At 36.6% G+C, this 12,749-nt stretch overlaps 1 protein-coding gene across 5 annotated transcripts in view; it reads left to right on the forward strand.

Annotated features, from left to right (window-relative positions):
• The window catches only part of Itsn1 (intersectin 1), a 207,796-nt gene that overhangs the window by 76,254 nt on the left and 118,793 nt on the right, over positions 1–12,749 (forward strand). For all 5 annotated transcript variants that reach the window (XM_077795394.1, XM_026393561.2, XM_026393563.2 and 2 more), the window contains exons 6-8: positions 6,296–6,475; positions 8,402–8,498; positions 11,949–12,049. In XM_077795394.1, coding sequence (XP_077651520.1) covers positions 6,296–6,475; positions 8,402–8,498; positions 11,949–12,049 — 378 coding nt within the window. The remainder of the gene's footprint in view (positions 1–6,295; positions 6,476–8,401; positions 8,499–11,948; positions 12,050–12,749) is intronic.

Raw genomic sequence — 12,749 nt, forward strand, 5'->3', positions numbered from 1 at the left:
GACACTTCTCCAAATATGATAAACAAACAATCAAAAAACATATGAAAAAATATTCAACATCTCTAGCAATTAGAGAAATTCAAATCAAAACTACTGTAAGATTTCATCTCACTTCAGTCAGAATGGCAGCTATTCAGAATACAAACAGTAATAAGTGTTGGGGAGGATATGGGGAGAAAGGCGCACTCTTACATTGCTGATGGGACTGCAAATTGCTGGTTGGACTACAACCAATCTGGAAAGCAGTATGGAGATTCTTTGGAAAACTTGGAATGGAATCACAATTTGACCCAGCTGTTCCATTCCTCAGTTTAATAACCAAAGGACTTAAAAACAGCATACTGTAGTAATGCAGCCACATCAATGTTTATAGCAGCACAATTCACAATAGTTAAAATTGTGGAACCAACCTAGATGCCCTTCAGTAGATGAAAGGGTAAAGAAATTGTTATATATTTTCACAATGGAATATTACTCTGCATTAAAAGAGAATAAAATCATGGCATTTGCAGGTAAATGGATGGAATTGGAGAATATTACACTAAGTGAAGTAAGCCAATCCCACAAAACCAAATGCTGAGTGTTTTCTCTGATATGAGAAGACTGATCCATAATGGGGATAGGGGAGAGCATGGGAGGAATGGAGGAACTTTCTGTAGGGCAGAGGGGAAGGGAGGGAGCATGCGGGTAGAAAAGACAAAGGAATGAGATGGACATCATTACCCCAAGTACATGTAGACATAAATAGTGTGACTCTACTTTGTGTACAATCAGAGACATGAAGAGTTGTGCTCTACATGTGTGTTATGAATTGAAATGCATTCTGCTGTCATATATAACAAATTAGAATAAATAAATATTCTAATATAATTTTTTTTTTAAGAGGAAAGGTGTGGGTTTGAAGGAGATTTTTAGGCAAGTAGGACAGAGGTCCACAAGAAGGAAAACCCACATCTGGGTAAAGGCTCAGAAGACAAATATGAACAACAGTACATATGACAGGTATTTATTTTGTTCCTTTATGTATATAAGACAGCCTTTAGTTGGCCACTTAATCCACTTGATTTTGCTCTGATTCCCTGAAGGTCCCAGTGGGCAAGTTTTGGTCAAGACCCATGTGCTAGAACAATGAAAGGGTGCTTGGTTTCCTTTTGGTCTCCTTCTGGTATTTATTGATTTATTGAAAAAAACTTCAGAGTGGTGAAAGGATCCAGTGACCAGTGGCATCCCATTTCTCTTTGCCCCTTAAACTTGGGGTCAGTAATTCTTAGGTTTACTTTGCTTTCTCTTACTCCATTCTGCTCTAGGTATTTCAGCTGCTGATTTATTTTCAGGAACTTTTGCCCTTAGTGCCAAGGTTCTTACAGTCTCTTAAGTAACCTGCCACTGCTGCCACGGGAACTCATCAGGATTTTACCCAGCACTCAGCCAGGCAGCCCATGGCTCCTTCCCTGGCTTCTCCCTGGCTTTCCTCACCTTGCTATCATTCTATAGACATTCTTATCAAATTGTTTTCAAGAAGATGAATCTTAAGGAATAGAAGAAGCTAAAAGTACATAGTCTTTATCAACTCTGCCAAAGTTGACTCAAAAACCTGGTCTTTGCTAGTATTTCTAGTTTGTCTCCAGCTCATACTAGATAATGGTGATTTAGATCAGGGTGTTTGTTAGTAATGTGTACAACAGATTAGATTTATTATATTCTATATTTTGAGGGAAATTAAAATATTAATGGATTAGAAATAGAACCAAGGAATGAGAATTAAGATTTTTAGCTTGAATAACTGGATGCATGGTATAACCATATACTGAGATGGAAAGAACAGGAAGAGGAATGGTTTGAGGGTGAAATCAAAAGATATAGCCATGTTTGAGGAACCTATAGATTTCAAGTTGAGATGTTCAGGAGTCAAGAGTGACTACATGTGCCTGAAGCACAGAAGGAATCAGGCAGCTCTGGAGAGTGAGTGTGGATGGGGCTGAAAGCCCTGGGAATGAGTTAGACATCTTAGGGAGGAAGTGTGGCTAAAGGAGAGCAGATGATCTGGAACCAAACCCCGGTGTGACATGACATGGAAAGCTCTAGTGAAAGAAGTAGCCAGAAAAAGAAACTGACCAGAGTGTGCAGAAAAGACTGGTATTCTAGTAGCCAAGGAAAAGCCTTTTGAGAAAGGGTAGAGTGGGCTGGGGTTGTAGCTCAGCGATAGAGTGCTTTCCTAGCATGTGTGAGGCACTGGGTTTGAGCCTCAGCACCACATAAAAATAAATAAATAAATAGCTAGGTGCAGTGGCACATGCCTGTAATCCCAGCGGCTCAGGAGATAGGCAGAAGGATTGCTAGTGCAAAGCTAGTCTCAGAAATTTAGCAAGACCCTAAGCAACTGAGCAAGACCCTGTCTCTAAAAAAAAATACAAAAGAGAGTTGAGGATGTGGCTCAGTGATTAAGCACCCCTAAGTTTCAACCCTGGTGCCATAAATAAATAAATAAATAAATAAATAAATAAGTAAATGAATGAATGCACGAATAAATAAATAAATAAATAAATGGTATTGTGTCTATCTAAACTAAACAAAAGATTAAAAAAAGTTGGGAGGAGACCCTTGTTTGATTTATTTCTGAGGGTGAAGTAAGATTGGAATAGGAAAGTGGTTTGGATTGGATATTGACTAGTTTGTGAGTGAGCTTGTAGTTCAGTGGAGAGGTCAGGACCAAGGAAGGCTTAGCTGAAGGGGAGGGAGCTTAACTGCACAGAAGAGACAGCTGGAGGAGCTGTCAGCTGAATTGTGCTGGCACTTTATAGAGAGGGAAGATCAGTGATGCAGGAGAGATGGGAGAATTTCCAGGATTAAGATTTAGCACTAGAAGCTGTCAATGGCATTCAGAATATAGCCTCGGGTAGATATGATATAATTAGAAAATCTTTTGTTCAGAAGAGGTCATTAGTTGCTCAAAATCTTTGAAGTGACTTTTTAAAAGCTTAGTGGATCACTTAAAATGAAAACTATGATGTAAGAAAAAATTTTAACAAATTTGGAAGATTAAAAGATGCTTTCATCAATTCAGTGGTTAGATTTTTTTGTTTTTATTTTTGTTTTTTTAACTGGTGATTGATTTTGTGTTATCTTTTTGGTGCCAACTAATTTGAGATATTTTAAAGTCTTCTTTCTTAGCATCCTTGAGGTTAGCTTCCTCTTAAGATTACCAATCAGCCATACACCATGGCTTACACCTGTAGTCACAGGCTACTTAGACTGAGGCAGGGAATGTAATTAATACAATACTACTCAGTGAAACCTAGAATAGAGTTTTTATTCCTCTCTGCTGGATTTTTAATGTCGTTAAACATTGTCATTATTGTTTTTAAGAATGAAAATGATCCCAAACCAGAAAAACTGAAAAAATGGTAAAATGAATTCAAGACAACTTTCTCAAAATAAAAGATTTAGAACTGTATTTGAAAGAATATCATGTGCTTAAGAGTATCAACCTGTAAAGACCAACACTAAGATATATTCTAGTAAAAGAAAAACATTACTTGGGTGTGTAGAAAAAGAAAGCACATGACTTACAAAAAGAAGAAAATTAGACCAGCTTCAGACTTTTCTTTTTTTTTTTTTTATTGGTCTTTCAAAATATTACATAGTTCTTAATACATCATATTACACGGTTCAGACTTTTCCATAGCAGTACTTTCTTTATACCAGAAGAAAATGGAATCACATATTTAGGATTCCTAGTGAAAGAATGAGCTAAGGATTTTGTCCAGAAAACTGACTTTCAAGTAGAAAGAGTATAGACAAATTGTCATCAACTTGTAAGGACTTAAGAAATACTGACATGAGCTCTTTCTGAGGAATCTATTAGAAATGCTCTCTAACCTCTGTTCATCTCTTCATTTACCCATCTCTCCATCCATCTGTCTCCAAGCTGTGTCCATTGAAAAGGACTGGAAACAATGGTCAACCCTGGCAGCAGAGAGCAACTGCTCAAACAAGGGGCACTCCCCACTTCATATATATATATATATATTTGTAGTTGGACACAATACCTTTATTTCCATTCATTTATTTTTATGTGGTACTGAGGATTGAACCCAGGGCCCTGCGTGTGCTAGGCGAGCACTCTACCACTGAGCCACAACCCAGCCCACTCCCGCTTCTTTCCATGGCCACTAGAACACCAGCAATGAGCCCAGATTGTACACTTGAAATACTATTTCTTATTAAAGGGAACCTGAGTTTCCTGGAGAAATGACTGATCTGAGTTCTTGCGTGAGATGGACATGACGAGCTTGAAGGAACTTATTTTGTAATACTGATCCGCAAGGAAGGTATCAGAGAACAGTAGGGTGGTATCAGAACTTTTCAGCCACTCGGAAGAGGCTAACATTGGCCAAAGATAGAACACTTTGAACTTTATTAATAATAAGTGATGATAAGTGCCATGGATTAAAACTCAGTAAATATGTTTAAATTTGTGACACAGTGATGAGATACATATTTTAAAAGAATAACCACTTTAAGAGACTCAAATTTATTATCTTGAAAATAAGAGAAGGAATCAAGCATTTGCTTTTCCTATATGATTTGTATAACTGAATAGCCAACCAATAGATCCTCATTAGAAGTACCTCTTTATAAAAGTATTCCAACTGAGAGTTGGTAGAACTAGAACATCACTATTTTGCAACTCCTTATGGATGAATCATAAGTACAGACATCAAGCATCAGTGACTGTCAGATCACAAAAAGACAATATATGCCATGTGCTTCCAATAGTCTTGACAAAGTCTTATGCAGTCATTGGATTTAGCTGCCTATTTGTAGGAAATGCAGAAATCAGAGGTAAATTTTGAAATGTATTGTGAGGATTTGAATCAATACAATTCAGATAGGGAAATGCTACAGGTTACATGGTTTGGGTCTTTCACAGTTAAATTGTTAAGAAAAGGGATGGAGAGGGGCCTCTAGATTAAAAGAAACTTAACAGACATTTCATCATTGGGATTTTTGACCAGAACAGGATGAGAGCAGCAGATTCTTCCCCCAAGTGCTAATGTAAATGGGAAAAATTGACAAAACCTTGTAAGTGCTCTCCAAATAAACCAAAGGTATATAACTCTCTGAGAATCGTTTATGCTTTAAAAACTGCTAAGATTCAGGTATGAGCAGAGGAAACACTGGAAGCGTGGCCGTCTTTGCTGAGCATGTACCTGTTCCTCAACCTCTTAGCTTGGTTAACATGGGGATTCTGCCAGGATGGGGCAGGTTGTGAGTGCTGGCAGGCTTGCTATTGGGACTCACTTTGCCTTGGGGGCGAGTGTGATGCCTGTGCCCAGCAGCCTTGTCAATAGAAGACATGATCTTGGCAGCAGATGGGCTGATAATAACCAGTATCTCTGATGGCCTAAAGTTGTGATCAGGGAACTGTATTCTTAGTTGAGGCTGTGCACGTGTGTGCTTGTGATAAGGGTGGACCCAAGCCCATTGCAAATTCCTCACCAACCCACAAGCTATGTGCCTGAACACAGGGTATGCAAAAGGGCCCTGTGGGACAAATGGTATTGAAGTTGAGGAAGAAATGAAACAACAAAAGAAAGGAAACATTTATTTTAATTCTAACACTTCTTTCTTTATTTATCTATTTATGAAAATACTTCTTCCCATCAAATATTTGCTTACCCCAAGGTGTAATATGTATAGAAAAGACAGGTTAAATGGTTGTTTTTTTTTTTTTAATTCCCCTTTCCTTACTAGTTTTCAAAGTAATAAATTGATTACCTAGCATTTTCCAATAGAACCAATTTAGAAATTGTTGTTGTTGTTTGTTTTTAAATGTCATTTTGAAGTCATGAATTTACTTTGTTAATTGAAGTTAAGATTCTTGGTCCTTGTCTGGATTCATCCCTCTTTAATTTGGATCTTGTTCTTTTTTGCGGGTTGGGGGGGAGGTGAGCCTGGGGGATTGTAATAAGGGACTTGGGCATGCTAGGCAAGCACTCTACCAACTGAGCTATATCCCCACCCTGAGTCTTGTTCTTTTGATGTGAACCTTGAGATAATTTTTGTACATTTAAACATAATTAATTTGAATTAATTGCTATATTAAATTTGGGTGGGGTGCTGGGCCTCTTGTGTGCTAGGCAAGCACTCTCTCACTGAGCTACATCCCCATATTTTACATGGGAATATATTACAGCTTGAAAGTGGTTTTCTTCTTCAAGCACTATAGTGTTAATTGTTACCGAATATTGAAATGTTACTGTGAATTTCCTTGGGAATGTTTTCTTTGTAGGTATAGGAGGTATCGCCAGCATGCCACCGCTTACTGCTGTTGCTCCAGTGCCAATGGGATCCATCCCAGTTGTTGGAATGTCTCCACCCTTAGTATCTTCTGTTCCTCCAACAGCAGTGCCTCCCCTAGCTAACGGGGCTCCCCCTGTCATACAGCCTCTGCCTGCATTTGCTCATCCTGGTATGTGACCTGCCAAAACCATAGGCTGAATTTCCACAGCTTTTATTTTGATATTTATTCTTGTTAAGTCTTTTTTTACTTTCTTATCACATTTAAATGGTATTTTGTTCCAAAGTAAAATCTTTTTTTTTCCACTTAATTTTTCATTTTTTTCAACATATTAAGCAGCATATTTTATGGTAAGGAGAGGGAAAGGGAATGGAATTGTCGATCTCTGTGAACAAAAGTAAACTTGGTGGTGAAAGTCAAGAGCATAATTTCTCTTCAAGGGCTTACTAAGAGCAGCTGAAGTTGAACAGTGTTTTTGATCATTTTTTATTTTCATGTATCAGTTACTACTTTTCTATAGCTACTGTGAATTGCTAATAAGCAAGCCATCTCCTAGGAATTAAGTTATGTGCTGGGGAAAATTGAACATTGCTTGATTTTTTGAGGAGGTGGAATGAATCAGGCAGAAAAGAGAAGGAAGTCATTTAAATGACTAAGCATATTAAGCACATGGTATTACATATTTGCTTAATTGAAGGAGAGGATTTCAAAATTCCTTATTAGTTAATTCAATTTGAGACTTTATTCAAAGTCTTTTCCTAAAAGAAAGCATGAACTATATAGTTAGTCATAGTCTAACAAATCTTAATGGTTCATATCAATATGAAAAAAAAATTTAACACTTTGGATATGTCTGGTAAATTCAATAGTGATAACAGCATGGGCTTTAGTATTATATTTGAAACATTACTTCTATGTCTGACACACCCTGGATTTATTATATTTGTTGGGTTGTGTCTCTGATTTATAGCCAAAGAATCTAACAACAGTCTTTGGACTTAGATTTTTTTTGTCCTTTATAGTCCATTGTTTATATATGATCATGCCTTCAGATGTGATAGGAGCCGAGAAAGTGCATGCAGTTCCTTTTTCAGTAGTAATGGTGAATCCACAAGCTCTGAGTCTTGTTTTCTTTTGGGCTAATGGTAGATCAACCAGCAGGCAAGGGTGGGGGAATGTGACTAAGGCTAAGGGTGTTTTTAGTCTGATACAAAACTAATCAGGTCAAATGAGAATCAGATACAAAAGCTGTCCCTCCCTAGTATCACATATTATCTGGCCAAGACTTGGCAGACTGACTTCTTGGCTCTGACATCTGGAACTGATACTTAAGCTCCTTTAGTGCAGTTGAGAAAATGCCATCTTTTTGGGTGCATCGGCACACATTTGTAATCCCAGCGATTTGAGAGACTGAGGCAGGAGGTTCACAAGTTCGATGCTACCTCAGCAATTTAGCAAGGTGCCAAGCAAGACCCTTTCTCAAAATGAAAAGGGCTGGAATGAAGCTCAGTGATAAAGTGCTGGGTTTGATCCCTGGCAACTCCCCCTGCCTCCCAAATGCCACCTTATATATTTTAAGCTGTTACATTTTTAACTATTGGAATGGATCTAATAACATGTGGTACTAAAAGCTCAATGAAATGGAAAACTTTATGGATGTCAGCATTACTGCTCAGTAAAGCAATTCTCAGTAGAACAGTAAATCTAGAAGCATTTTGGCAAGAGGACAGAGACTAAGAGGGAAATAGAACTCTTTTGAGTCCAAGTTCTATTGGAAAGCAAGGAGGAGTTGTTTCTACTTTAAGTTTTCCTTCTTTTTTATTTTTTGGCACTGGGGATTAAACCCAGGGTTTTTTACCACTGAGGTATATCCCCAGCCCTTTTTATTTTTTATTTTGAGACAAAAAGTCTTGCTAAGTTGTTGAGGGCCTCATTAAGTTGCTGAAGCTGGCTTTGAACTTGTGCAGTCCTCCTTACAGGAGTATACCACCCTGCCTGGCTGCCTTAGGTTTTATGTCTGTGCATTTTAATATTTTGTCATAGGGGAAAGTTTCTTATCTATGTAGAATTAAAATTATTCAACATTTATTTTTATAGCAGCCACATTGCCAAAGAGTTCTTCCTTCAGTCGATCTGGTCCAGGATCACAGTTAAGCACTAAATTACAGAAAGCGCAGTCATTTGATGTGGCCAGGTAAGCTTGCTTGTTTTTAATGATAAGTTTGGTTTAAAACCATTATCTGATTATAAAAGAAAATGAACCCTCTTTATTATCTTCTTTCATTTTTATTGTATGTTAATAATAATTTTAAAATTCTTGATAATGTCACTAGGTTTTATCATTTCTTTGTTGCAGGGATGACAGAAATCAAAAACATGCCATTTCTTGGAAGGTTTTATTTGTTTTTGTTGTTGTTTTTGGCTTTTTAAAGGGGATAACAAAAAGGTAATGGGGGGGGGGGTGGGGGCTGGGTGTGCAGGTCAATGGCAGTGGCAGAGCACTGCCTAGCATGGGTAAGGAGGTCCTAGGTTCAATACCTAGTACCAAAAAAAAAAAAAAAGTAACAGACATTTTAAACATAGTAAAATAGTATTCTAGGTAAGGGAAAAATAAATTAACTGTTTCTTATTAGTCACTTAAAAGTGTATAAAAATTATATATGAAGATTGGAGCCATGGGTTTATATTATTTCTTATTCTGTCTCAGATAATCTCATGGAGTCTGTGTGGCTTATTAGTAAAGCCCTCTTAAAGGCCAATTTTTACTAAAATGAATTATTCAAATTAATGGACAGTTCACATTAATCAAAAGTGTGGCTCAATTTTTGAAAAACTCATATGATCTTATTACTTATATTTTGGCCAAACTGATTTTGTATTTTATTTATTTATTGGTACCAGGGATTGAACACAAGGGCACTTAACCTCTGAGCTACATCCCAGATCTTTTTCACATTTTATTTAGAGACAGGGTCTTGCTGAGTGTTTTAGGTCCTTGCTAAGTTTCTGAGACTGGCTTTGAACTCGAGGTCCTCCTGACTTGGCCTACCAAGCCTCTGGGATTACAGGCATGTGCCAGTGTGCCCAGCTCTATTGTATTTATTTATTATATTTTTGTTTTCTCCTAGTTTTTTCCCCTGTGTATACTGATACACTAAGTTGAAAATTTTTATTGTAAGTAGTCTTAAAACTCTTGGAATGAAGGAGGATGTAAATTAAGGTAATTGCAGCCTTTCATTAAAATTATCTCTTAATTTAATCAGGTCATTTTTCCTCTTTAAAGAGACTAATATGTTGAATATAATTCAATAATTCATTCCCTTAAAAAATATGATTTAAAGAAAATCCAAACCCTAGCACTAACTAAAAAAAAAAAAAAAAAGGAAAGTGAGAAAGACCCATCCAGTGAAAAGCACTGTGCCAAAAGCTGTGCACAACAACTGACTCATCTCCATAAGATGACTCTATTATTTTCTCTGTTTTAGTTTGGGGACCAGGTCAGAGACATTGAGTGACTTGCCCAAGATTATTAACTTGTTAAGTGTCAGTGCTGAGTTGTACTCAGTTTTTCTAAACTGCAAATTTTTATTTTCTATAAAATCTTCAGTTTATTGTGGTGTACAGGTATTTGTGATCCATTTCATTTAAGTTGCTAGCCTTTGAATGATTGAACATTTATTGAACTTTTTTTTGCCAGGCACCTTATTAATCCCATTCAACCCACAACTACCTGTGCATAGGTATTGTCTCAGGATTGTGAATGAGGAGGCAAACAACCCAAAGAAGTTATGTTCCTTTCCTATAATTTACAGTTGAGTAAAGGTAGAGCTGAGGCTTAAACTTGTATCACATGACCGTAGTTCCATATTGTTAATTTTTTTCTCCTATATGATGCTGAAGCTTTTATATTTTTTCTAACTTTCCACAAGGGATTTTGAAATCTGCCTTAAAATTGATTTGTAACAATTTAGAATGAATGTTATTCATTATTAACAAAAATCAATACTATTAAGATAACTGAACTTTTTATGTTAATATTCATCTTTTCAATAATATAAACTTTCAGCAAAGTTTTATAATGTAGTATCCAACTTTTAGGTAATATATTAATGAGTTAGTTTTTAGTCTATTTAGATTCTCAGGAATTAGAGAACCATGACATGATAAGTGTAATCTGGGACAACTTCTGTGCGTAGCACCCTATATCTCTAGGGTGCAGGAGCAAGATAGCTTTTTGACAAACAAGCAGGAGTTGGAATCAGCAAAATATTAGTTAAAATGAGAGAGTTGTTGCCCAAGTATTCACAGCAGAATAGATCACGGTAAGTGTTTTTTATTAAGAAGTTCATAAAAATTAAAAAGGTGAGCTTAGTACTTTTCAAGTGTTTGGGAACTACTTTCTGTGCTTTCTGAACTATATACAGTAAGTATAAGTGCATTGATAATACATATAAATCATGGTTAAGAGGTTAAAATTTTACCTTTCCATGAGCGAGATAGGTATTTTTATTGGAATGAAAAGAAATTGCATATGGGACATTAGCTGTGGTCTGCTGGAAGAGGAATACCATTTTTACTGTCAGCTGAACATCTGTGAATGAATCACTTGATTTAGACATTAGACTTTTAACAAACTATTGATACCAATGTGATCCTTGCTTGGGCCATGGTAGCTGAGGAGCAAATCGCCAGGGATGTCTAGCCCCAAATTGGCTATTAGCAGTGGTTTCTTCAGGTCAGGGTTGTAGCACATTGGCAGAAAGAGGTCACTGCTGGATGGCATTTAAGAAAGATGAGCGCTGTCCATCATTGTTCTGCTGATTTGTCATGGTCTTGGAAATGTTTTTTGGAAGATTCTCCACTTGGTGGAAATTTAAACTTCTTATCGTGAAATAATTTTATTTCATTAAGAAGTGGGTTCTATGCAGGGTATGAGGGTGCATACCTGTAATCCCAACAACTTGGGAAGCTGAGGCAGGAGGATCACAACCTCAGCAACTTAGTAATGCCCTGTCTTAAACTATTAAAAACATAAAAAGGGCTGAAGGCTTAGCTCACTTGTTAAGTGTCCCTGGGTCCAATCCTAGTATTACCCCTTCCCCGCAAGAAAAGAAAAAAGAAGTAGGTCCCATATTTTAGTGTATAGAAAATTGAATGTTCTGGAGAATTAATACCTTTAGAGGCACTTATTTGTTGGGAGTGTTTTTGTTTTTTTTTTTTTAACTGAAGGAAATGTTTTCTAGACACAAAAATGTGTGTTATTTTGCCTCTGTTCTAAGATTTCTCATACTTATGTAGAACCTTGATATTATTAAGTTATATATGTAACATGAAATAGTCACTTGATCTTTTAGGTTTTCCATTTCTGGAAAAAATAATGAACTTACCTATTTTTAAAAATTGTTATGTGTATATTTTTAGTTTTTTGTTCAACCCTCAGAAAAACAAACACATACACACACTTACACACACACATACAAACACACACACAAACACACACGGCAGGGATTGGGGGAAGGGAAAAAGGGCAATACTGTTCAAGTTGTAAATCTAGAGAAAGTTCTAAGTTTACTGTTTCTAAAGACTGTCAGTAGTCTTTTCCTTCTGGTTAATCATCTTTTTCTCCTTCCTCTTTTCCTGGTAGTGTCCCTCCAGCAGCAGAATGGGCTGTTCCTCAGTCATCGAGATTGAAATACAGGCAGTTATTCAATAGTCATGACAAAACTATGAGTGGACACTTAACAGGTATTTACAAATAAAGATTAGTGAAATATGATCTTTGTTCTAAATGCAGATTTTTCTAGATATTGGGTCAAAGGTATTTTCCAAATGTCTTTCTTTGTTTGCTTATTTCTAAGTAGTGTTTTTGTTGTCTGTGTTATCTTGTGTTTGCAAATACTGATAACTCCATCAGTGGTCTTCTAATCCTCTGACCTTTGTCCCAGTGTGCTTCTTGGTAGAGTAGAACATAGACCAGGTATGCTCCTGCACATTGAAAGCCACTAATATGCAAACCAGGACACTAATAAAGTAACAGTGCTATGAACAAAAACTAGCTTTAGGTTCTGAAGTCTAGCTTTGCAAATGTTCTTCATGATGTTCACTCTCCAGGCCAGAGTTTGAATCTGTGTGCAACATGGAAAATAACCTCTTAAGGAACATGGTTTGCCATGGTTTCACTGGGTCTCACCTCTTTGGATCTTATTTCTTCATCTGTTAAAGACCAGAGTAATTTATATGATTCCAGTAGATTTTTAAAAATTATGATGATACTGTTTTCACATAGAAAGAGTGGAGAAGAATTTTAGGGTACCATCTGAAATCTTTTCAGGAAGGGTTAAATACTTAAAAATAATTAACTTTTTATATAGAGAAACATAACATTAGTAAAACAAAATAGAGACTTTGAAGGGTTGGCTGAGACTTTGAAGGATTTTGCTCTAAT

The sequence above is a fragment of the Urocitellus parryii genome, chromosome 2 (assembly GCF_045843805.1).
Source record: "Urocitellus parryii isolate mUroPar1 chromosome 2, mUroPar1.hap1, whole genome shotgun sequence".
NCBI classification, from domain to species: domain Eukaryota; kingdom Metazoa; phylum Chordata; class Mammalia; order Rodentia; family Sciuridae; genus Urocitellus; species Urocitellus parryii.